Source organism: Bufo gargarizans, chromosome 6 (assembly GCF_014858855.1).
Source record: "Bufo gargarizans isolate SCDJY-AF-19 chromosome 6, ASM1485885v1, whole genome shotgun sequence".
Lineage (NCBI taxonomy): Eukaryota > Metazoa > Chordata > Amphibia > Anura > Bufonidae > Bufo > Bufo gargarizans.
Genome location: NC_058085.1, coordinates 114,101,702 through 114,129,201, shown reverse-complemented (window position 1 = coordinate 114,129,201; position 27,500 = coordinate 114,101,702). Strand labels below are relative to the sequence as shown.

The following is a 27,500-nucleotide window of genomic DNA, read 5'->3' as shown; positions in this document are numbered from 1 at the left end:
AAAGATTGTGATTTACTTGGCATATAATACTCTGTGTGTATTTGTGTGTAGGGTGTGTGCGTGGCAGCTTATTGTCTGCAGGCCTCCACAGGCAGCGCCATTTTGAAAGCTTTCATCTCCTGGCTTCTTCTACTCTGTGCCTTTATAATGCTAATTCTTAAAATGTACATATCGAGTCCATAGTTATTATCACCATCACAACAGGCGACGTGTCTTGTTGAAAGAAAGTTATATTTTCATATACAATATTTACTTCCAAATAATGAGACGAACATATCTATAAAATCCCTGCACTTGCACTAAAAAGAATTCTATGCATCAGCTGTGCGACTGTTTGGCGACAAATCAGACATAAATCTAAATTTAATTGCTTGTAAAAAAATCTATTGTCAATTGAAATGTGCACTTACGAATATTATATTTACGTGTGATATATATAAAAACTACACCATCTGCTGTCGAGCGGCCATTACAGTATACACTATGTATCGGGCATTTAAATAATGAAATACATAAGGCCTCAGAATAATTGTGTTTTTATTAACGTGTCAAAACTGCACACGGAATATTATAAATACATTTCATCTATGAAAATAAAGTCAAATAAATAATTATAAAATAGCTAATAAACCTCAAATAAATACTCTATCACTTAAGCCTTGGGCCTAATAGATCTAAACCAACCTCCGATTTCCTGAGACGTCACTAAAGTCATTGAAAAATCCAATTATTAATTTCTAATCCTGATCATTTTCAAATTGTCGATCCCAAAATAAAAAAATAAAAAATAATTAGATGCATGAGAATAACAATAAACAAGAACCTCAGAAGACGTTCGAAAATAAATAAATAAATAAACAAATACATGGAACATATCGAAATGATATCCTCTCGTTTCAGAGGCTGACACCACCAAATAATAATAATAATAGCAATAATAATTATAATAATAACAACTTAAAAGTCTAGATTGTGGAGATCTTTGCTGCAAAGTGTGCTAGTGAGAAAGTCGATATCTTCCTGGGAGAAGAGGACGGGACTATGGAGGGAGCCATCTGAAATGTGTAGGCAGGAGTCTGCAGAGAATAAAGTCAGCTCTGACAATAAGGAATTGTCCTCGCTTTCTGAGAGCACATTGTCCATGCAACCCACCTCTGCCCCTGCCTCAGTCTCACTTGTGGGTGTTGGATACAGGGGGCTTCTTGGATCGGATTCTTTGCCTGAAGGACGTGGCTGAGTGCTGTGGGTCTCGGAAGTGTAAGGGTCTGTCTCCCTCAAGGAGTCGTTACTGTCTAATCCTTGCTGATAAGATGGACTCTCGTCCCCATCGTCGCAGTCTTCTAAATTGGAGAAGGTCAGCTCTCCATCCTGCTGGTCTTTGTGTTGCGTTTGTCTTTTGTGCTTCATCCTGCGGTTTTGAAACCAAACCTTGACCTGTCTCTCGGTCAGATCCAGTAGAGCCGCAATCTCCACTCGCCGGGGTCTGCACAGGTACTTATTAAAGTGGAATTCCTTCTCTAACTCCAGTAACTGGGTGTTGGTGTAGGCTGTCCTTAACCTCCTGGAGCTGCCGCTGGTGTCCTGGATCCCGGCCGGTTCTGGAGAGAAAATCACTGGTTTAACCCTCTAGCGGTACAGCAATTCACTAGCTAATGGAGCTCTACCTCCAGGCATCTGGAAGAAGTCCATACATTACAATTGGTATTTTGACTTTTGGTGCCATCTTCATAAATGCCTAGAGTTTACATTGTGCTGGCTTCTACTACTACTACTCTGCCAATACTCATGTCCCTGCTACTAATCTGCCGACACCCCTACCCCTGCTACTACCCTGCCAATACCCCTGCCCTAGCTATTACCCTGCCGACACCCCTGCCTCTGCTACTACCCTGCCGACACCCCTGCCTCTGCTACTACGCTGACTTCCCCCCAGGCATCTACTACTACACTGCCGACCCCCCAGGCATCTACTACTGCACTGCCGACACCGCTAATCCTGCTACTACACGGCCGACACCCCAGGCTCAGGTTACTAGCGGACCCCCCAGGCGCCTACTGCTACCCTGCCGACCCCCCAGACGCCCACCGCTTCCTTGCCCTGTACACATGTTCCAGCAGCATACAAATCCTGTATATACAGCCCTGCCATGAATGATACATACAACACAAAATAACACCCCTCTCTCCAAAAAGACAGACCTGCCGGGGAGCCTCCTGCAGCCTCCTGGGCTGACAAGGGAGCTTGAGGAGATCCTTGGTTGCTTCTCTTGCCCGATTTCTTTTCTTTCATCCAGGGGAACTCTGCAGCCAAATGGCCAGGCTGATGGATAGGCTGGTGGACCAGGCCATGATCTGAGCGTTTTTGGCTCTTGGTCCTGGGCTGGCTGCCGGATCCCGGATTCAGACTAGGGATTGTTTGTTCAAAAGGAGGAGGAATTAATGTCGAGTCCTTGATTGATGAAGTTTGAAATGTCTCCAGGACAGCAGGGAAGGACGTCAGGCACTCTGCAAGCGAAGGCTGGCTGTTTATAAACCCGATCTCAGTCTCAAATTCAAAATTCATGGCCAGCCTATGGGTGGGAGAGCAAATATTAGGGTCCCAATATTTCCCGAGGCCCTATTATTGTATATTGCTGATAAATCAGACGTAGGGGGGGACCCTGCTGTATTAAAACTGGAGCCCGGGCGACTTACAGCCAATTCCTGGTCACGTGACTCAAGCTGCCCAATAGAATAGAAGGCCTCCTGGAAAAAAAAAAAGTGCATGATCACTGTGAATTAATTCCTATAAAATGTGTGAGGGCTTCCCAAATCTGCTGTATGTATTCTGCATTTATTATTTGGCAATATAGGTCTCAGGAGGGGGAAGTATGGAGGTGTGTACAGAAGAACTTGGAGGGAAGGCATCAGGAAGGCGGCCATCTGGAGAGGAATTAGTGTTCCCCATCAGGTTTAGGATTAAAAACACAGCAAAAGAAGCTAATAAAACTGTAGGAGCAAAAAGAAATCTCCAAGAAGAGTGAGAAACCCTGAGTGAGGAGTAAATCCTAGTCAAGAGGCTGGAGAGTCCCAGATTCCTGAGGGGTGATCAATCTCCAGTGTGAAGGGGCCAGTGGCAGCTCCAAAATTCCTCTTTTTCTGACGAAGAATATGGGGAACGTCCAGAGAAACCAAAGCAAAATCTTCATCAGGAAACTGAGGCATAAACCCAAAGAAGGCTGAAAAATCTGAACGAATAAAAAAAAGTCTGTGTGAATGAGGCTCTGGGCAGCTCGGTGCTGGGCTGGTGATGGTCGTAGCATGGAAACTTTTGTTCCTGAAAAATCTGTGTGGGTGGTGGGTGTACAGTTAGAAGAATCCTGGCAAAGCTCAGTGAGGGTGAGGTGGCCATAACAAGAGGAGCCTCACACATTAACAGCACAGAGGGACTCTGTAATATTTTTTATATAAGTTCTTGATTACCCTTCTCATATTTCAGAGCAGAAAATGGAAAGCAGAAGCCAGTGTTTCCACCCTGGAACCAAACCTGCTGCGTTTACAGGACCCCGTGGAAAATACTTTGTATATTTTTTGGTGGGGGGTGGCTGGGGTTAGGGTCCCAATACATTTGTGCAGAGTATTGATGAGGCTGCTCCATCTGGTGCCACACATGAAACCCGAGGTAAGAATCTGTGTGTGTATGTGTCTGTGTATGTGTGTGTATGTGTATCTGTGTGTGTATGTATGTGTCTGTGTATATTTGTGATTATGTATCTGTGTGTATGTGTGTATGTGTATATGTGTCTGTGTGTATGTGTATATAAATGTGTGTATGTGTCTGTGTGTATGCATATGTGTGTTTGTGTGTATATGTGTTGTGTGCTTATGTGTGTAACATATTTAAATGTAAGCATTGTATGTGTATTGTGTATTCATATTATTTATGTAAGCATGCAAGACACATTTGATAGATAGATGGATAGATATGAGAGAGATAGATAGGACATATATAGATAGATAGATAGATAGATAGATAGATAGATAGATAGGACATATATAGATAGATATGAGAGAGAGAGAGAGAGAGAGAGAGAGAGAGAGAGAGAGAGATAGGACATAGATAGATAGATAGATAGATAGATAGATAGATAGATAGATAGATATGAGAGAGAGAGAAATCGATAGAAAATAGAAACATAGGAAGGCTGCACATAGCACTAAATGCACAGATACTAGCCAACTACTAATAAGCTTCGAGGTATACAACATAGATGTGAGGGATGTATAGATAGGAGATAGATAGATAGATAGATAGATAGATAGATAGATACAGACAGACAGACAAAGAACATAGGAACATATCATTTTCCAGGATATATTTTTTTGTCTAGTTCCCTTATTGTCAATTTCATGTCCGTATTTTTTTCCCTTTGCTCTGATCCCGTTTTAACCAAATGTTCTTGCAGGTTTGGCAGAGCTGTGGGGGCTTGGGACCACACAATGCTTTCCTCCGTCCTCATCGAATCGCCATTTTCCTTGCAGATAAACATGGCGTCCATTCTATTGTGCAGGGAAGGAGTTCGCAGGCTCTTATCTGGAACACACTGATCCATTGTCAGCCGGGCTGGACTTTTCAAATGTTCTTCTGTAACAGCCAAGACCAAATACGTGTAATTTACTGTACAGACTGGTTTGGGTCTGTGCTGCTTGAGGATTACATTTGACACCGATTTAATGAGGATTGAAGCAAGAACAGGCAAGAATATATCTTCTGCCATGGATAGACCCAGACTACACAACTGTGGGGAGAATACAGTCATCTGTGACTCGTTTGCATTAAATTCTGTACATTAAACGTTACATTTGTACTGAGCAATTGTCTCCGCATGTTTTCTGCTGTATGCGTTTATTTGTACTAGTGTGAAGGGTTTTACCTTCTAGAACCCATATTTCCCCTAATGTTATAGCTGTACCTGAGATTCTCATTCTCTCCCCTTCTCCTTCTACAATCCCAAGAATCCTCTCTGTTTTTGTTATGCAGTTTTAGTTTTCATAGTTGTCCCATTTTTAATTTCTCTCTTCTATTATGTTAATCCCTGCATTGTTTTCCCTGATTGCCAGACTGAATATAACCTGAATATTGGCATAAATATTAAGGTTAATAATAACAATAATAATAATAATAATTATTATTATTATTATTATTATCTACGTCTCCAGAACAAACAAGCATCACGACTTCTTGCTTATGCATAAGATTAATGTTATGTCCAAGAGAAACGATCCTGCATGTAAATATGGTTCAATCCCTTCTAATATGTTTCCAGCATTTTCGGTTCTATCTCTAAATATATATTTATTAGTTTCCACCTCCCCTTCTCTTCCAGCGTGTTTTATATATTTGCCTAGAAGAAACCCATAGAAATGCAATCAGCAGAAGACCTGGGCCTGTGCTTTTTCATATATGTTCCCTAACCTGAGAAGATTCCATACAGACAGCTAAATAATTAAGAACAAACATTGACATTCCTTGTACATTCAAACATATACAGAATCTTGTGCAGGGTGTCTGGTAACTGTCCCCAGTCTGTCCCAAGAACTGAACTAGCAGATTTTATAACACAAAGTTTATTCCAGGATTGTTCTTTTTTTTTTTTTTTTATATATATAACAGACATTTTTTTTTGCAAATAAAATGGCCTACAAGGAACAAAGAGTTCTCCAGAGGGTTTTGTGCAGCCTCCCTATTCATGGCTAGACAATAACAGCTGGATGAGTCTTCCCATGCCTCCGGTAGGAGTAGTTACATTACCCATTAGTACAAGAAAACAAACTATCTCTCTAAAATACTAGAATTAAATAGGCAATATTTTACGATGACAGGGAAACACAACCTTTAGAACAAGAAAATACAAAAAGTACATTTTTTTTCCTTCTTAAATTTCATAAATACGTTAATATGCTGGATAAATAATACAAAATTGAGGGGAAAAAATACTTGTATCAACGGATTCCATAAGCAGCATTAATAAATATTTCTACCCATGGTCACACAAGCCTGGCAATCCAGGTTTGAATGAGCTGGGCCTCTGGGCTGCTCTCACCCTTGTAAACTGGAAGTGCAAGCGAGATGTCCGCACAGACAGCAGACACTGTGCTTAGATTGGTGAGCAGACATCTCCTAGTATAGTATAGTACAGTATAGTATACTATATACCCTGTATTCACGATAAGACGAGACTGAGATTTATTTATTTTTTGCCTTCAGGAAAGGCCCACAATTATTGAACTTGTTGTTGGAACCAATATATTTTAACAAAGAACTGACACCAAAAAATCAATGATCTAGATAGCACATTGTTCTTTTGATCTTAAGGCCTAGGTTCCTACCACGACAAAGGGATATTCCTCCTGTTACTTGATCTTGCAGAACAATAAACATGTGATCAGCTATGGGCATACATGGAGTATACAAACTAAATGATCCAGGATCTTTCAGATCTACTATATGTCCAAGCCTATTGCTGACCAAGTGGGTTTTGAAAAAAATATTTCTTATACTACTTGCTAGAGGGCTACAAGTGGATAGGAATAACAAATGCCAATGATGTCGACCAATATTATTCCATACAACATAATACTAACAATACATTATTCCCCAGCAGGCAACAACACAGCCTTCAGAAGCACTTGTATTGATTATATTGTAGTTACATTACAGTACACATTAGAATCCTGTAACATCTAAAATGTAAAAAATAAAATAAAATGTAAAAAATATATATATTACAATAGCAGATCAACACAAATGCTTCTTGTTGATTCTTAGGCCGTGTCTTCGCTCAGCGCCCCCTATAGTCTAAATATTTCCTCATTGAATCACAAATGGGTCAGTTTGGGGGCTTCCTGGATCCTTCCCTGTTGATGCGATGAGAGCTCTGTATAAGTTGGGTGGGGTTCACAAGGTGCATGATGCTGGCTGGTTGGCAGGGAAGGGGCACCATTATAGTCCATGTTATTGGGCTGGTGTGCAAGGTGGTTAAGACCATACATAGAAGGGCCTTGTGCTGGCACGGAATCCACATAGTTCCCCCCAACATATACTGGGCTCCCTTGCATACTAGGAGAGACATAATTGGCTCCATTCCCTCGTAAGCCATGGTGGTCATACTCTGGGGCCGTGTTTCCATACTTCTGTTGGGAAGGACAACCTTTTGCTGGGGTCTGGTAGTAGGCATTTTGGTGGGGTTTGTTATTAAAGGGAGGTGGGGAAGGTGCCTCATAGTTTGCAGTCATTGAGTGCATGGAGCCAAGGTAGCCTGCAGAGGATTGCATGCTCAGAGGTGGAGTGCTAGTTGGAGAAGGTCCTCCTGAGGATGATGACATCCCTTTTACCTTTTGATCCTTCTTATACTTCATTCTGCGATTCTGGAACCAGATCTTGATTTGCCTCTCACTGAGATTGAGCAAATTTGCCATTTCCACCCTCCTGGGTCTGCACAAGTAGCGGTTAAAGTGAAACTCCTTCTCCAGCTCCACAAGCTGTGCACTGGTGTAGGCCGTGCGTGCTCTCTTGGAGGCAGAGGAACCCGGGGGGCTCCTGTCACCACTGCAGCTCTCTGCCGCTTCAAAATGAAATAAAAGATAATTACTACACTCAGAAATTGAAAGCATCATTCCATAATAAATTCTCTAACACGCTTTGCCCAGACCTGGCCTTTCCCACATTAGTCTGCACTTCATAAGCCTGGCATTTATTAAGAGCTCTGCCCCCCAAAGCTGCCCTGCTGTATGGAGATTTGATCAAGCAGTGTAGGCAGTTGCATTATGACCTTTATCTATGATTCAATTATTATTTCTTCACAGATAGCTAACAACACATAGAACAGCCTGGGGTACCTGGCATCACATTCTCCTGTCACTGTACAGCATAGACAATACAATGATTACATTGCATTACCCCTCTATTAGTTATATTATTCAGTTAACCCCCCCCCCCCCCCCCCCAAAAAAAAAAGACATAAACAAAGTTAGTAAATGTAACTCAGAATGGATAAAAACAATTATATCAACTGATTAAACTATTCAAAAAGTATAGAAGTAGTCATAAAACACTTTAAAGTGGAGCTGTCCTTTCAGTTTATTTTTAATTTTGTGTAGGGACAGTGGTATTAAAAAATATGTAATATACTTTATTAAGGAAAGATGTTTCTTTGCATTAGAAAACAGGAAACTTCTTAAGAGTATGTCTTCAGTCTTCAGTTCAGAGCGCTGAAGAAGCCAGTCAGATAGGCAGGGTGATGGGGCAGTGATAGGACACATGTCTATAGTCAGGGACTGGAGTAGTGACAGAAGACGACTGAAAGTCTCAGTATGTTACACACAGGCGTCTTCAGTGCCCAGTAAAACGCTGAAGACTGAAGACAGATTCCTGTTTTCTAATACAAAGAAACATATTTCCCTATATTACAAAAAATTTTAACCTGTCCACACTGTATTAAAATTAACTAAAAGGGCAGTAATTACACCTTTAAAGTGAAGCTTGTGGAAATATCTGCTTTTGCAAATTAAAAATATGCATTGTTCGTAGAGGTTAATGGAAGATAATTGAGATAAAATAGCGATTATGGGGCAAATATGTTTTTATGCATTTCTGAAAACTAATCCCATTGAGGAACACTATAGTCACCCTCCCCCAAAACAAAATGACTGCTCCCAGGTGCCAATGCACGGCTCAATAAATAGAGATAGGGTATACTGACGCAATATGTGTATGGTGGTTTTTGTACCTGCGGCAGGGGGGCTGGATTTCTGTTTGGAGTTTTGCCTGGACTCCTTCATCCATGGGAAGATCTGTTTGCTGGTTGTGTTGGAAGGAACCTGTGTTTTTACTGATGAGGACTTTGCTCCAGACTGGGCGCTGCTGCTACTACTGGGGGCTGCGGTGGGATTCGGTTGGGGGGAGAGAGAAGAGGCCTGGTGGTGTTCAGGCGCCAGGCTGGGCCGCATGCAGCTTCCGTTTATGTTTTTAGGTTTAGCCAATGGACCATTGTGTCCCAGGGATTGCAAGGAGCAAGATGAACGCTGGAAATCGTTGTCAAGGTGAGAAGAAGTCGCAAAAGACTGTTGTGGCCCTTCATAACCCAGACCGCCTGCCTGGTAGGAGTAGCCTCCAAAGAGAGTGGGGTTGTCATAGTAGGATGCTTTCTGCATCTCCTGGATCCCCAAAACGTGTTGTCACCTACTCGGAGGGTGTCCCCACCCTTACAGAATAACATTGGCACCCCGCAGTCACCTGGCACGAATATCCTTTGTGTTTGCTGAAGGCAACCTACAAGAACAAAACCACAGTGCACACATTTATAGTCTGTTCTGAAGGCTGCAAACCATTTCCCATAAACCAAAGCCTATCTGTAATCGAAATATATGGAAATAATATTATAATTATATTATAGTTATTTCGTGTGATTTGTATCAATATCGGCAAATTATTTCTTCACAATTTATAATGAGCGAATATAAACTGAGAGATGGTAGGATCCTCATGAATGGCTAGAATCACATCATTTATACCAGCAGCTTCTAATCCTGAAGATCAGTAAAATGCATCATTTCATCCAAAGAACTATGTACCTGAGCTGAAAAGAAATCTTTCACTCCACAATGCTGGGGCTACCAGATACATTCCTAAATCTTGCATAATAAACATTTAAACTCTCCTTGTCTCTTTATCTTTCGTTATTTGCCAAATAAAAATATCCCTAAAACCAGAAAAACTAGCAAAGCTGCCTGCGCCTGGAACCTTCATCTATGGCAGAAGAATCCAGGATAATAGCTGCTGTCCTCAGCCCAGTGCTATGATGTATGAGGGTCAATCGAGCAACCAGGAGACCTCAAACAGCTCCACAATTCCTTTTATTCCTCACCAGCACACACACACACAAAACACCACTGAATCTTTCTTTGTAGTCCAAACATCTTTAGCTGCATTTTCTTTTTTAAATATCCTTTTCAGTACATTATACATTCAATATACAAGACTAAAGGACTAAAGAATTAAAGTTCACAATACATTATAGATTATCTATGAGTATATAGGTTATAAATTATAGTATACTGGCATAAGGAAATATCCAATACATACAATAATATGCACACAGAAATCTTAATATCTAGCTACTGGCCAACTGAAGAAAAAAAAGCCGAAAAATGTCTATATTGCAAAATAAATAGTGTGTAGTGTTATATATATATATATATATATATATATATATATATATATATGTGTGAAATATATATCTATATGTGCATATATAAATGTGTGTATAATATATGTATATATATATATATGCGTGTAATATATGCATATGTGTGTGTGTGTGTGTGTGTGTGTGTGTGTATATATATATACACACATATATATATATATATATATATATATATACACACACACACACACTTTTTTAAATATATATTTACACGCATATATTTGATTTTGGTTGCAGACAGCAGTACAGTGTGTTCCCGCTCTGTCACAGGAGGCCTTGTTATTGTACAGCACTAAATATTGTGACCACATGAGTTGTTCTGTGTGAGATAATAAAACGTTTGGAATCATATAATAATGTCAGGCAGAGAGGAGAAGAGGAGAGGGGTAGACTCTCTGGTCTGGGCAGCTCTTACTCCTCATCTCTCCACACGTCACAAATGTCGCTCATTTATCTTTGTCGGAATCCTAATTATTTACTCCAAGGAATTGTTAAAGAAAAACTCTATACCTGAATAATAAATATTAAATGCTGTGTTGTTCCAATTAGCTGACACTGCCTTCATCTTCTAAGGCATTTATATGTATGTATGTATATGTATAAGGAACCTAATGGTTTAGCAGACGAAATGTAACTTTTTATAGGGTTATATCTAAATCTATCAATTGGAACAATGTAGCATTCTACACAAAGTCAAATAATGAGTGTGTTTTATATATATATATATATATATATATATATATATATATATATATATATAATAAGTGTGTGTGTGTGTGTGTATGTGTGTATATATATAATAAGTGTGTGTGGGTATACATATATATATATATATATATATATATATATATATATACATACACACACATACACACAGACAGACATGCATACACACTCATTATTTGACTTTATGCAGAATTCTACATTGAATGCATTCAATAAAAGTAAATACAAATGAGAAATAAAAGTGAGAATATTAGTGGGTGAGAAGGCATAAGACAATAGGCGCAGGCTGGGAGCACCTTGAAGGGCTGTCTGGCCACACGTCTGTATGACAGAAATATAGCTTCTGTATTGCTAGATGAAATTTCAATCCTTCCCATAAACAGATTGCAGTAAATAGATGTTTAATGAGTAGCTAAGAAATGGAGAAAGTGTGTGAGCGGAGGGGAGCTAAAGGCAGCTGTGAACTCTTCTTGAACCGAGATTGCAGTCATATGGTCATAAATCACTGGGACACAGACTCCGCCATTCACTGATAGACTATTTGGGTCCAGCTTACCTTAGCAGACTCTGAAGAGCAAACCACTAGCAGACATCATATACATCCACTTCCAGAGCAATCAATAGGCAGCCTGGCGAGAAGCATGAGGGCACGGGGGAGAGAGGCTTCTTGGAGAAGGCAGAGCTGGAAGAAGATCCGTGCTAATCTCAGGGCTTTCAATGGACAGGCAGAAGCTTCAAGGCTGCCCTATACACCGCCCTACTCTCCCTGCTAACAATGGCCTCAGCTCCTCAGCTCCTTCCAGCCGCAGACACCGTGCATCCTCCAGCCTCCAGCCTGCCAGCAATCAGGCGACGAGATAATTACACCAAAAATCACCATTTGCTTTTTACACCACAAGTCATCGGCTGTTAATGCTGGGAACACAGCGTCACCGCTGAGGATTATGCTAATTACAGACGTGGACAGAGGCCTAGTCCTGGAGCCTTCCCTTAGGTGCCAGTCTCTGCCCGCACACCACTCCAACTCACCTAGGCTGCCTCCTTGCTTCCTTCTTTCATCTAGTTGTCTTCGCAGCCATTGCCGTTTAACCCCTGCACCTCCACTGGGGCACGCCGTGCTTTACCCAGCAATACTTGACAAGCACAGGTGGCATTGCAGGGGTTAATGGACAGTGTTCTTTCCCCCCTCCCTTGAGAGACATTATATAATGCACGTTAATGCTATCACACATCCACCTAGGGTAAATAGACCTGGTAAATATTTCCTTAGATCCTGAGGGTTGTTGTTTTTTTTTTTTTTTCTGGACATTATTTGGCCCAGTACAGGGGGTGTCAGCCATATACCATATGCAGGTCACAGGCTTAAATGCGATAATTCCTTGTAGAGAGGACAGTGGTTCCTGGAGAGCTCTTTCAGGTCTATATAGCGCTCCCTAGAGTCTAACCCTTTCATTACCACTAGAGAGGGAGGAATCCAGGCTTACAGGGAGTTAAAGCACTGGATGTGTGGAGGTATCTAGATGACAGGGGAGGTGTGTGCACCACCTGGCAGAGCCCAGCGGGGGCCTTGCTTGTTTTCCTGCTGGGCCATGTCACTAAAGCACCAGTATTTACTGGGACAAAAAAAAAAAAAGAGTTTACTCCAGTTTCCCTTTGATATAAAGAAATGGGTGGCTTAGAGTTAACATCTCCTAGCTTAGCAGGCCATTCCAGCACTTGTCAAATGGAGCCCATGGTACTTCAGATCAAAACTAAATGGATAGATATATGTATAGATAAGTATAGCTGGATAGATAGATAGATAGATACATATATGATAGATAGATAGATAGATAGATAGATAGATAGATAGATCTTGTTGCAGTGTTTCACCTGGTATTTTTCATGGGGAACTGCATGAAGTGTACAAAATGTTAAGTAAAAACAAAACAAAAAACAAGATAGATAAAAATGCATGGTTGATGTGTCTTTCTACTAGTATTAGGATGTACTACATGTTTTAAAGTAAAATAATAATAATAATAATGATAAAAAAACACTATTCCATACAATAAGTTCTATCTCTTTGTGGCAGTTTTTGATGGGAGTTTTTTTTTATTATCATTATTATTATTTACTGGATGGATCCAGCTGGGAAGGACAAGTAGAAGTCCTTCCTCTATATTTCCCATTTCTTTCCAACTCATTTCTGGTTTTGGCTCCAAATGTTGCATCAACAACTGCCAGAAAAGCATCAACAAGAAGCAGTGTGTGACACCACCCTCAGGGTTATGTTTGAAGGTATGCTGTTTAGGCAGGATGGTGAGATTACACCAACAAAAGCACTAGCAATTGCAGGGACTCCTGGGAGGGGCAGAAATGTAGGCCACACACATCTTAACCCATTCTCTATTGGCTAGTGCAACTAAAACTCATGGCCAAATTCTGCTGGCTGGTGCAAATAAAAGTGGAGGTGTTGCCCATGTTGTTTTGCACTGCTCTCCATCTTTTCATATCATATAGTAGTATGTGACCCCCTCCCCCCATACCTACATAGTGATATTTGATGTGAGTATATACATGAATATCACATGACTTTATGTACAGTACTTTATGATACATACAAAGCACCAAATGTCCATAATGCTATATATAAAGTCCATAGAGAAGTATGGACTGCCCCAGCTTATTATAAACTCATCTAACCAGTAGTCACTGACACATCATCAGTATGTCACCTTATAAGTATAAAGTATTTCATACTTGAGTGAGTAGTCTGGTAATGATTGCCAAGTAGAACTGAGGATAATTGAGAGAGAATTTCCTACATACAATAAACTAAGCTCTCCTGGCTCTGAATGGCCTATAAGGCTGATTGAGGTCTTGCATGTTTTTTTATTTTTTTTATTTCAGTTTGGAAATATATGGATATTTCTACCATTTAACTCACATCCTACAAAATGTGTTCATACAGCCACATCAATATTATATTAATTACTAATTCATTGGACTTACCAGATTAATAGTCGTGTCCAATAAATATCAAACTTTAATACTAGTGGACAGGAGAAGGTGCCTGTGGAATTAAGGAGATACACAGTTACTAAATACTTAAAAATAATCAGTGCAGCATATGGGACATGTAGAATATTCCTGGTATGTACCAATAGGCCACTGCAGGGTATACACAAACAGGCTAGAAGGGACAGATGAGGCCTACTAGGCTATGCACAGCATTTGCTGGAAGCACATAGTGAAAAGAGAGGTGGAATTCTGATATATGACCCAGTGGTGCTCATCCTCTGGGCCAGGCACGTGGTTTTCTAATGACTGGTGTGATATATAGCAAACCTCCTCTATAATGTTTCTGCAGCCTGTGAGTTACTGGTATTTAAATATTATTAGCGCACATTTATACCCTGAGTAAAACCATCACAAATCACTGCGACCTCCGCACAGTAAAGCAGAGGCTGGTGGCTATATATTCTTTATTACACGTGGCCCTGGCACCAGGCTGCAGAACCCATCACGTCCAGTTAATTATTCATTTCCCTACTAGATTAATGAGAAAAATTATCACCTATGAAGAGAGAAAACCAGCTGATTCCTGAGCCTGTGAGGAGGTTGTACAGTTTCAAGAGTTGGGTAGCAAAACCTTTAAAATCATACATCCCTGTACACACAGAACCTGACAGCAGGAAGACTAATATTGTATTAGAAAGCTATTAAAATCATCAGACTAAAATTTTTAATGGAAGTTTCTCAACAGAGGAAGAAATATAAATGATAGTAGCACCATTCCAATTAACAACATTGTATCTCTTAGAAAAACAAGGCAATAGATTGGGTAGACTCCAGATAGATGGTAAAATGGTATTGTTCTAAGGACAAAAGAGGAGAGTAGGGATAGACCACATATAGAACACCACAGATAACACTCTATGAATTGAATATGAAGAACCAAACATACCACTAAGACAATATTAGAAAATAGTCTACTGTGCTGAGAGAAGGGAGGAAGGGGAGTTTGGGAAAGGGAAGGAAGGGAAGTAGGGGAGAGAAAGTCTCAAAATAATGTTTTTTGGAAAGTAACCAGTATATGTGCATTATACCACTGCATATAACTATGTACAACTACTAAAGTATGCATCTTTTCAATTACTTTACTGAAATAAAGATTGTTAAAAAATAAATAAAATCATCAGACTATAAATGATATGCATTCATGAACTCACCTTCAGTGGATGAGCTTACAGACACTTTAGTGCTTGCAGTTGCATGTAGGGCCTCACCCAACCTCCCACAAAGGTCACCTCTCCTGCAGAGGACTCATTGCTGGTGATATGAGATTGGTGGCAGAGCGACACATTGATCACGTGGATGGCTCTGATCGCCCCAACGATGACCAGAAAAAAAGAAAGATCGTTGAAGGATCAGGGTGCCAGAAATTTTGTGGGTGTTGTGTCCCTTTGGCTACGATTTTGCCTGTCTGCATTCATCTCCAGGGCCAGGAATTCATCTCCAGGGCCAGGACAATGTCTTGAGGTGGGTTAAAGCCTGAGTCCACTGAACTGAACCAAGGAATTTGATTGAGGAGGACAGGAAAGTAGATAAAATTCCAGCCTCTTTTAAGGGTCTATTCTTCAAAGCTCTGCATCTTCTGGAAGCTTGGAGTCCTCTGTGATAACCTGACTCTGCACTTTGCTGGAGGGTCTAAAGGGAGGTGGGTTGGCTCACACCCACGCTCCATATGAACCCAGCCAAGAGCAGTTCCTGGCTGTATCCCACTCACTTCCACCAGAGATCTGCCATCATTAAAGACCAATAATGTTTATGGTGTCCTCCAGAATAGGATGGGCTTCAAATCAGGGTCCAGGAGTCTCAGCAAAGTGAACAAGAGTCAAGTTTTGGAATTTTTAAATTTTGCCCAAATCTTTTCACTAGCTTTGGAACTTATATTTCCTTCTATGAGCCTCTAAACTTTATGGGAAAAGTTTTGTAATTACCATATATGGAGTTAATAGTAATTTGAAGTGCTCTGATTTTGTGGCAGACATTTCTTTAAGATCTTTCTCTTGCTTCTGTATTTGGAGGTTAATTTTTAACCAGACCAGAAGACTTTGTGGCTGTTAATGTTTAACAGGGTATCTATGTTCTTATTGTGATGTCGACTCTTTGTAAGGTCTCTAAAACCATAGGTCACAGCCCTGACTATTTTGGATCTCATAGAAGCGACAAGTATTGAATTGAATTTCTGGCGTCTCATTATTAGGAGATCATTATTGGAACCTTACTAGTCACCACACTCGTTACACATCATCATTGAAATAAGTGGATAACGCAGAGACTGAACTGTATCCTTATCAAGCATAAAACGATGTCTGAATGTACATTTATTCGCTGGAAATATTTACAGCAGGCTGTAAAGTCCTCAGCAGAAACAAAAAAAGCAGATTCACACACAGCTTCAACAAAGGTAGTTTAAATTTCCTACAAAAAAACTCCATTAATATCAATTTACTTCAATGAAAACTTTGTTTCTTCATCAACTTGATGATTTATGATAAAATCAATTACATTAAGGTCACTGAGGACATTGTGGTTTGTCTCAGATTTCATTCCTGAGCAGATGAACCGCTTGGTAAAAAATATTCCACTTAGCTGGAGGCAAAGAGAATAATTCCGAGGCAAGGGAAAATTTAATGGAAGACAATTTTCTGCGAAAATACCAAGCTTCGGTTTCATGTTCCTGCTGTATGGTAGTATTTTTGTACACATGTGTACTGATTTGCCTCAGGAAATCAGAGACCAGAGTGGAAAAATAGCTTCTGTACACTCACAATCTCACAAGTTTATGTTCAGAAGTTTTAGAAGATATATAATGTCGTTGCCTTGTTAACATAGAATAGATCATGTGCTTTCCTTTATTTGTTCCTTTCATATTTCGTGAGAGGTCTTACATCATTTCAGTTCAATACGAATAAAGATCAAATGGTGAGCTTTAAATATACATTATGTACATTTTTGCTTCAGTTTTTACCGATAGATACATTTATAATAAAATAGATGAACAGATAAATTGATTGATTGATTGATATGTATATATATATATATATATATATATATATATTAAAATTGATAGATTATAGTTAGATAGATAGATTGATATGTATATATAATAGATTAATAAATGGATAGATAGACAGACATACAGACATCGGGCTCTCTGTGTTCTTCTTGGAAGTAGAAGGGGCCTATTGTGTTTGGCACTTGTAAATCAAACATTAACCAGGACTCCCTCTTTTCCTCACATTAGCGCTATGCTATTCTAAATCCGTTTGTTGTACCTTTGCCAAAAGCTAAGGAGGTGACAAATGTAACGGAAATGCTGTATGTAATTGGAAACACAGGAATTACAAATGTAAGAACCACATGCTTCCTTGAGAGAGGAAAGAGTGCATACAGCTGTATGCACATCACAAAAATGTAGACACAAATACACACACATACTCCCGAAAGGCATAAACCACCAAAACACACATAACCACTTTTTCCAACATGTCTTTGGTTGTGGTTGTTGAAGTAGAAATTGGCAGAATCTGTGGACTAATCTTCCACTATCAGTTGTTTTCATAAATAAATAAATAAATAATGCAAGTGCTTTTTTTACTATGTTCCAACTGGTGTCATGGTTTTCTTCCATCCAGTTTGCCTTGCTCTTTAAAAACAAGAATAATCTACTGCACCAACATTTAAAAAAAATCTGAAAACCTAACAGACAAAAGACACCCTAAGATATTATATACTGTTCATTTATGTGTTGTGTATGCTTTGGGGTTTTGTCAGTCTTTATGCTGCTATCTGCAGCATAAGGGAAAATAATAGGACATGTTCTATTTATTTTTGGTTTTTTTCTGATCCATTGAAATGAATGGGTCTGTATATGGTCTGCAAAAAACGGAATGGACATGGAAAGAATATAAGTTCCTATAAAATTTGTCATAACTGGCATGGCTCTAGTCAAATACACCCATATTAGGATCTCTTAGGGTCTATGGGTTTGTCATATCAGTCATGAAAACATGGACATCAGTATGCTAGTGTGAACATGCACACACCATATCAAACCCATCAGATAATTTATATGCTATAGACACACTTTAACAAAACAGATATAAAATACACCTACACTGATGTGCCATGTGTCACAACTCAAAACACACATTTGATCCCACATTGTATACACTACACACACACTCAGACTTGCGTCCACAACACAATGGATCTGTTTTCACTGTACATACTATAGATATACATTTCTACAATATATACTCACTTGCATTCCTAGCTCCTTCATATTGACTACATAAAACATTGTGCACCCACACATCCACCATATAACTTGCATTCTGATAGGAATTAGACTCTGTGCATGCTTTTGTGGATAGATCCTTCATGCAGTGTACATCTGAACAAAAAATTATTTGTTTTCAGCAAAAAAGATGTATTTTTTCCAAACTTTAGACTACCATGCATATGTCTTAAAGAGATGTAAATACAGTCAATGCAGATGGCATACACTACAGGTTCACATACACAAAACCCTACAATAGCCACAGACCATGCAAGACCACATTAAGGTGGCGTTCACATTAGAGTTTTTAATGATATTTCCATGGGCTGAAGAATCATTATATATTTAAGTTAGGATCCAAAAGTTCAAAATAAAATCGAAGCAGACAACATCCGTTGTCCAATTGTCCCCGCCCCCTCCCAAAAATATATTAATCACTTTGTACACTCAGCATCACAACCACCAGCCCACATATAAAACGCATGGTAGTATACTATATAAAGCACTACACAAAGCCAACAGCACAGGGAATTCTCTATAAAAATTCTCACTTTTCCTGTGTGCCCCATGCTCACCCTTCTGTTTATCTCAGTATTACTCAATATCATGTTCTTTTTTTAAATTCTTATTTACTTACAACATTTTATATACTATATACTTGGTCATTCCTACCAGACTCCTCACATCCCATACCCCTGCTCACTTTCTTGTCTTCCTCCACACCGTTCTGTTCTCTCTTTTGACTTTCTATTCAATGTTTTCTGTTACTTTAATCAATAATATTGCTCCCTATATGACTTCCCATAGTAAGTATCATTCTTAACAATACAATAACAATTAACAATACTGCAATACCATAGTAGTAGTAATAAAAATATGAATTCCTTCAGGACAAGCAAAAAACAAAAAACAACAACAAATGTATACTCTCCTAATACAATAAAGACACCGACATTTAGGAGTGTTCTGTAAAAAGCTGCTTATCGTGTGTACATATGATTGAGTATACATCTGTGTATTGGGAGAACCTGAGATTTAATCACAAATGCTATATATATATATATATATATATATATATATATATATATATATATTATATATCTTCAGATAATAGGTAGATAGATGTTGAGCATTATAACTAGAGATAGACAGATAGCTAGATAAATAGATAGATAGATAATAGAGGTATTATCTAGAGATATAAGTAGATAAAAAGCGATATACTTAGAGATAGATAAAAATAGATATATAGATAGTAGATAGAGATAGATATGACATATAGACAGATAAAAGATAGATAGATAGATAGATATAGATAGACAGATAGATAAAAGTTAGATAAAATATAGATAAAAGATAGCTAGATAGATAATAAATAGATAGATAAATAAATAAATAGATAGATAGCTAGATAGACAGATAAAAGAGATAGATAGATAGATAGATAGATAGATAGATAGATAGATAGATAGACAGGTAGACAGATGGATAAAAGATAGATAGATATAAGATAGATAAATAGATAGATAGATAAAAGATAGATAGATAGATAGATAGATAGATAGATAGACAAATAGATAGATAGACAAATAGATAGATAGATAGATAGATAGATAGATAGATAGTCAGCGTTTCCTCTCAACTACCAGAATATATTTTAATGATCTTTAAGGAGATTTTAGGAGGTGTAAAGCTATATATGCGCAATCCAAGCTCCATAGTATCCTGAAATGACTGCCTTTGGTTATTACTAGTATATGGTACCTATGCTGAATGGCATGCAGCCCTTATACATCTCCTCACCTGTCCCTGGCTGCCTGTGTGTCTAGCTCAGTCAGGATTTCATTGTGAAGAATGGAATAGTGCTTGTATTTGTATGGAGCAGGTAGTGACAGACATCGGGCAGTGTATGGTTACATGCTGGTACCTGAGACCCCCTTTATCCACAGTCCCCTCCACACAAGCAGAGCTGCTTATTCTTCCTGTGTGTTGTGTCTGTGGATGAAAGTGTTTTAAGCTTTCTTTTAGGACACATGACATCCCCCTTGCATAGCTGCAGTTACCAGACCCCAGGCCAGCCATGTCCCTTTAAGTGGCAGGGTATGCTGCTGGATAGGAGTGGAGAGAAAGCTGAGATTCTCATCAGAGGCTGATCCTGAGAAATGATTCAGTGCGGACAGCATCATAAACAACACAACTCTCCCACAAACACACAATGCACCGCGCTGACACCCTATTGTCATAAATCAAGGGCATTGTATGGGAATAAACCTTAAAACCCTGTCTGATCGGCTCTGTGGGTATAAACACACATAGCTGCGAGTCAGGACGGATGGCAGGAAATGAAGATTACTATTTGTCACCATTTACGACAATAACATTAATAAGACCCAATAAATTTACATGGACACAGACAGACAGAGGGAATCCCCGCTACTTACACTGATCCAGCCCCCGGTGTGGCTCCGATCCCGCTCCTTGATGCCAGCCTCTCCTCTCCCTCTCTCCTCTCCTTCTCTGGATCTGCTATAGGCTGTTCTTTAAGGACAGTTGAATTTCACGTCAGACACAAGGAGACCATGTCTGCGATTTTCCTGACGAATACATATCTATCCTGCAACCTCTGCATTAATTATTTAATGAATCACGTGACAGGGGAGGAGGGGGTCTCACTTCCATACACAGAGGACCACTATGACCTTCCACAAAAACACCAGGGTCTTCTATGCTAGGAGCTGGGATGTGGTATATAGGAGTAGTGTGTTCATTGTACTGCGTGAGGGTGACATTGTGGTAAAGAAATCACAACATGTTTTGCAATATATCTGCAACAGTCAATGTTACCTATCGATATATTATCTATCTATATCATATCTGCCTATCTATCTATCTATCCAACTATCTATCTAGTATATATCTATCTATATCATATCTGCCTATCTATTTATCTATATCACACTGTCTACCTATCTATCTATCTATCTATCTATCTAGTATATATCTATCTATATCATATCTGCCTATCTATTTATCTATATCACATTGTCTATCTATCTATCTATCTATCTATCTATCTATCTATCTATCCAACTATCTATCTAGTATATATCTATATATCTATCTATATCATATTTGCCTATCTATTTATCTATATCACATTGTCTATCTATCTATCTATCTATCTATCTATCTATCTATCCCGCTATCTATCTAGTATATATCTAGCTATATCATATTATCTATCTATCTATCGATAGATATCATATCTGTCTATTTATCTATCCACCCACCTATCTAGCTATCATCTATTTATCTATTTAGTATCTATCTATCTATCTATCTATCTATCTATCTATCTATCTATCTATCTATCTATTTAGTATCTATCTATATCATATATGTCTATCTATCCATCCACCCACCACTGTCTATTTATCTATCTATCTATCTATCTATCTATCTATCTATCCAACTATCTATCTAGTATATATCTATATATCTATCTATTTATCTATCTATATCATATCTGCCTATCTATTTATCTATATCACATTGTCTATCTATCTATCTATCTATCTATCTATCTAGTATATATCTAGCTATATCATATTATCTATCTATCTATCTATCTATCTATCTATCTATCTATCGATATCATATCTGTCTATTTATCTATCCATCCATCCACCCACCTATCTAGCTATCATCTATTTATCTATTTAGTATCTATCTATCTATCTATCTATCTATCTATCTATTTAGTATCTATCTATCCATCCATCCACCGCTGTCTATTTATCTATCTATCTATCTATCTATCTATCTATCTATCTATCTATCTTAGTATCTATGTACCTATCTATCCATCCATCCATCCATTTATTGAGAAAATGAGAACATACAATATCCAATGGTTGATGCTGAAGAAGAGAAAACATTTGTTTTTCCTGTATGGATATTACCCCCCCCCCCCCCCCCCCCCCCCACACACACACACCTAAAAAAAAGGAAAGAAAGAGGCCACAAAGCCAGACATCTGGGTGAGAGCTTCAAAGCATTTTAGGCAGATAAAAGGTAAAGTTTATATAATGAGCGCAGGGATTGATTTAGGGATTTAAACAAGCCAGTTTTATTGGGTATCATAAATCTGTCATTGAGGGCACAGACTGGGAGAAATCTCCGAGTGTCAGCCCTCACTGCAGAACAATGGTGAAGCTATCCCTGCAATTCATCCTGACTATCTTTGCCAGCACACCCCCACTGAACACACGCTCAAGTAGTTTTTTATCCCTTTTAAATAAATCATTTATATTGCCGAATATTACCAGGACTAAATATGTGCTATAAAATTCTTGAATGTATATGTATCCAAATGTATGATTACATAAGGTATATAATCTATCTATTATCTATTTATCTATGTATCTATGGCATCTATTGCCCATCCATTTGTCTATAAAATTAACTGAATAAAATTGCAACATATTATTAGATTAATGTATAGGCATTAATCTAAAATGCAAATGCAAGCACATGCATCTACACGTTTAGGCCCCTTTTACACTAGGGAGGGCCTGGCACTTCTCTGTCTGACATACTGTTAGATCAAATAAATAAATAAAAAGGAAATTAAAACAACCCAAAAAAGTCTGTAATTTTCTCATTTCACCACACAACGGTTAATAAGCCCTTTTTTTCCCACTAGGACCCTTTTCACACGAGCGAGTTTTCAGCGCTGGGTGCAATGCATGACGTGAACACATAGCACCCACACTGAATCCTGAGCCATTAATTTCAATGGGTCTGTGTACATGAGCGTTTTTCTCACGAATCAGTTCTGTGTTGCGTGAAAAACGCAGCATGTTCTATATTCAGCGATTTTCACGCAGCCCTGGCCCCATAGAAGTGAATGGGGCTGCGTGAAAAAACGCATTGCATCCACAAGCAAGTGCGGGTGCGATGCATTTTTTTTTACTGATGGCTGCTGGGAGATGTTGTTTGTAAACTTTCAGTTTTTTCTCACGCGTGTGAAAAACACATCAAAACGGATTGCATTGCGTGGAAAAAACTTAACAACTGAACTTGCTTGCTAAATGGTGCGAGTTTCACTGAACGCACCGTGAACGCATCCGGACCTAATCCGTATTGTTCGTGTGAAAGAGGCCTTAGGGCTCATACACAAAAAATAATTTGCGGTTTGTACCAAATCAGTAAAGATTCAGAATTTGGCAAAATATTCTAAATTTGGCAATTTTATTTAGAATATGGCAGTATTCTCCCCTAGACACATTGGGCATGACTGTATGCCCTCTTTCACAGGAGCGTGACAGATTGGCTCTGGATGCATTCAGTGAAACTCGCACCATTTTGCAAGCAAGTTCAGTCAGTTTTGTCTGCGATTACATTCATTTGTTCAGTTATTTCCGTGCGTGTGCAATGCGTTTTGATGCGTTTTTCACGTGCGTGATAAAAAACTGAAGGTTTACAAACAACATCTCTTAGCAACTATCAGTGGAAAAACGCTTTGCATCCAAACCTGCTTCCGGATGCAATGCGTTTTTCACTGAAATCCCATTGACTTCTATGGGGCCAGGGCTGCATGAAAAATGCAGGCTATAGAACTGGATGCATGAAAAAAATGCTTATGTACACAGACCCATTGAAATGAATGGGTCAGGATTCAGTGCGCGTGCTACGCATTTACGTCACGCATTGCACCCGCGCGGAAAACTCGCTTATGTGAAAGGGGCCTATGGCTACCTAGATGCATTGGATAACCATCAATATGGTTAAGCACAATACATTTCCATATTGCACCTCCTCTGCTGTTTGCATGCAGTTATTTTGCTTTTCCCATTGAGCCAGTGTTCAGCCTCATGCACAAACTTGTATTATGGCTCAGTTTTGTACAGAGCTGTTGCTCCTTTAAGGGGAAAAAACGGTGGCATCATATGCTACTTTGTAAGTTATATGCACAGAGCTAGTCTATTCTAGAAGCAAAGCCTCTATGTGGAAATAGCTCTGTGCATGTCACCAGACAGAGCATTGTATGGTGTCACCATGAAGCCTACTGCACACAGTGTCTGAGGCCTTATGTCCCTTCCACTGCACTTTTTTAGTTAAAACAATATGTAAAATATACTAATATTTTCTACCGACCAAAGTATTCTAATGTGAGTCAATGCTTGTTTAATATATACATTATAACTTTTTTTAACATACAACTATTTACACTTTAGGCTACATGCACACGACCGTGCCGTTTTTTGCAAACCGCGGATCTGCAAAAAACGGAAGCCGCCCGTGTGCCTTCCGCAATTTGTGGAACAGAACAGGCGGCCCATTGTAGACATGCCTATTCTTGTCCGCAAAACGGACAAGAATAGGACATGCTATATATTTTTTTGCGGGGCCACGGAACGGTGCAACGGATGCGGACATCACACGGAGTGCTGTCCATATCTTTTGCGGCCCCATTGAAGTGAATGGGTCCGCATCCGAGCCGCGAAAACGGCGGCTCGGATGCGGACCCAAACAACGGCCGTGTGCACAAGGCCTTACTGTGACAAAACCTCTGTGGATGGGGCCATAGGCAATGGGGCAATGCACATCTCCACTGTAGGGTTGGTGTATTAGTACTGAGTCTTCATGAGGCCTGATAAATAAGGCCTCATGCACACAAACGTATTTTGTTTCCGTGTTTATGATTTTTTTTGCGGATAGGATGCGAACCCATTCATTTCAATGGGTCCGCAAAAAAAAGTATGTCCGTTCCGTAGCCCCGCAAAAAAAATAGAACATGTCCTATTCTTGTCCGTTTTAGGCATTGTTACAATGGATCCGCCCCCCAAAAAAATGGCATATAGATGTCATCCTTTTTTTTTTTTTTTGCGGATCCACAATTTGCGGACGACAAAACACATACGCTTGATGCATGTAGCCTAAAACCCACATTTTGAGTTCATATACATTTCTATTTGCTCCATATGCATGAAACCAATGGAGTAATGCAAGCATCCTTGTGATGTCATGACTATATGTCCACAGTCCACATCACTTAATGTGCAGCAGCACATCAGCTGGTGGCCAAGAGCTCCCTCATAGAAGTCAAAAGAGTCTGGGATCCCTAAAAAAAATATGGATCTTTTACATTCATAGGAAATACATATTAAGGCTCATTATTTGCATCTCCAATGTGGAGCAATGTATAGAAAGTACAAAAAGGGAGGAGTGAAAAAGGGAAATATCACACAAGTAAACAAAACAAAAACAAAGACAAAACATACAGAAATACTGAGCTAGAAGCTGTCAGAACCATTAGCTCCATACTCTCATCTTATCTCCAGTCGCTCTGTGCACCAGGCCCTGTGAATACAAAACCTGGCACCCTGCAAGTAAGGTGCAAATGGCGCTTTGTGTACAGAACACAAGAGGATCACAGTTATTCTTGTTTGCTGTGCACACCAGCGCTTAATCCACAGCTACTTGCTTGTTTTGTATTGTAGCATATTAGTAAAAACAGGGAGATCAAAAGACATATATCAGATATGAAGAATGCCCCCAGGCAGCACACACATAGGAACCGATCGCCTCTCTGGAGATATTTCTGAGCTTAGGTTTGAGTTGTGTGAGCCTTGAAGGAGATGTTAACCACTGCACTGTCCGGGCTCTCAGAGGTCACAGGGCTTCCTGGGTCACGATCTGTTCATCACACTGGTTTGCCCTGCAGATGAACCCACAGCTCATTCCATTCCACATTCTTTCCCCTTGCTATTGGTATGTATATATATATATATATATATATATATATATCAGATAGATTATAGCTAGATAGATCTAATAAGGAGAATATAATCTACACACCATTGAAGATACTATAACCATAAGGGAAGCGGTAAATGGTATTCAATGTCGTAGACATACAATATTAATAAAACCATTTTAATACACATCATGGCACAGAGAGTCATTGGTGGCACCAGGATACCAGACAACCATTGCCTGCATTAATATTCTGCCCCACACTATAGATGAATTAAAGACAGGCACAAGATAGAAACACAACTTTCTTCTGATATATTTTGCTGGGGATCAAAGAGACTTCAAAAGGGGTTTTTGTTTAGAGACACACAAGTGACAGGAGGTAATAAAGTCATAAAATGCAGCAGCCTGACAGAGCTATGTTACCTTGAGCGATCCTGGAATCTGCTCTCACAACTTCTAATTTCCAGGCCATGTTTGCAGAACTTTTTCCAAAGTGTAAAAAGAAGAGAAAAAAAAATCCCTGGTTGCACTTGTGACTCTCTTGAGGATCCAGGGACGCCTTCACCTTTTTTTTTCTCTCTCTCCCCCAACAGAAGGTCCACACAGATTTGCTGTTCAATAACAAAGACACAGGGTAAGGATTTTTTTTTTTCTAGTGATTAATGATTTTTCTGCATAATTCTCACATTTTTCTTAGACTCTGTCTACAAATAATGGTTGTGAACCTCACATTCAACAGAAAGAGGTGTCCACTGGCCATTCTGCTGCTCTGAAAGACCATCTTTTATTTCATTCTCAGAGGGGAGAAAATGGGAAATATATTGAGGGGCTGCGCCAGATGTACGCTTTCTTTCACTTAAATAATTGCAGGCTACAGGGCTGGGAAAATTGCAAATTTATTTTTTAGTTTATTTCCAGAGGCGCTTTTTTTTTTTTTTTTTTTTTACAAAGCTTAGCCCTTAAAATAATTCTAGATTCATTTAGTTAAATTGTATGATCATTTAAATATTTATGAAGGTCGATCTGCAATGAACAGATAAGTAAAAAAATAAAATAAAAAAATAAGACATATGCACATAACTATTTATGTTAGATTTTTACTGGGCATAATATACAGGTATTTTGACCCAGAACATACTAATAATAATAATAATCATAATATTTATATATTATTATTATTATTATTATTATTATTATTATTATTATTATTATTATTATTTGCCATCTATGCTAGACATTCATTATATTATAATAAACATTGGTATTGTCATTACTATTTATACTAAATGTTTACTATATTTCTGATTACTGGATTTAATTTTTTTTTTAAAGAATCTGTAGGTGTGTGTACATTCACAGAAGTAGACTTCTTTACAGTTTGGTATGAAATATCTATATCTATTTTTGATAAATAATAGATAAATACAGAG

At 38.9% G+C, this 27,500-nt stretch overlaps 2 protein-coding genes across 8 annotated transcripts in view; both read right to left on the bottom strand.

Moving 5' to 3' along the window:
• Window positions 1-519: 519 nt before the first annotated feature.
• Window positions 520-2,829, bottom strand: HOXB2 (homeobox B2). 2 transcript variants are annotated; one of them, XM_044299266.1, is made up of 3 exons: window positions 2,695-2,829; window positions 2,200-2,570; window positions 520-1,598 (listed from the first exon to the last, which is right to left on the bottom strand). In XM_044299266.1, the coding sequence occupies exons 2-3, from the start codon at window positions 2,561-2,563 to the stop codon at window positions 958-960; spliced, it is 1,005 nt and encodes a 334-aa protein (XP_044155201.1). In that variant the 5' UTR covers window positions 2,564-2,570; window positions 2,695-2,829; the 3' UTR covers window positions 520-957. The 2 variants fall into 2 exon arrangements, with proteins under 2 accessions (XP_044155201.1, XP_044155200.1); XM_044299265.1 differs by having other exon boundaries at window positions 2,200-2,805.
• Window positions 2,830-4,956: 2,127 nt separating this feature from the next.
• Window positions 4,957-27,500, bottom strand: part of HOXB3 (homeobox B3) — a 43,581-nt gene continuing 21,037 nt past the window's right edge. For 3 of the 6 annotated variants that reach the window (XM_044299257.1, XM_044299258.1, XM_044299259.1), the window contains exons 2-5: window positions 26,494-26,681; window positions 13,968-14,028; window positions 8,769-9,310; window positions 4,957-7,604 (exon numbers count right to left, since the gene is read on the bottom strand). In XM_044299257.1, the coding sequence (XP_044155192.1) occupies window positions 6,859-7,604; window positions 8,769-9,192 (1,170 nt within the window). In that variant the 5' untranslated portion in view covers window positions 9,193-9,310; window positions 13,968-14,028; window positions 26,494-26,681 and the 3' untranslated portion in view covers window positions 4,957-6,858. Of the gene's footprint in view, window positions 7,605-8,768; window positions 9,311-11,529; window positions 12,253-13,967; window positions 14,029-15,187; window positions 16,957-20,747; window positions 21,204-26,493; window positions 26,682-27,500 lie in introns of those variants that run through there. The other 3 variants (XM_044299260.1, XM_044299263.1, XM_044299264.1) reach the window with 3 other exon arrangements.

What these genes read in the sequence shown, in the direction of transcription:
- HOXB2 (XM_044299266.1), bottom strand. Translation starts at nt 2,563, where the DNA reads ATGAATTTTGAATTTGAGACTGAGATCGGGTTTATAAACAGCCAGCCT. An exon ending in TGCAGGAGGCTCCCCGGCAG is followed by an intron (nt 1,599 to 2,199) that starts GTCTGTCTTTTT and finishes TTTTCTCTCCAG; the next exon opens with AACCGGCCGGGATCCAGGAC.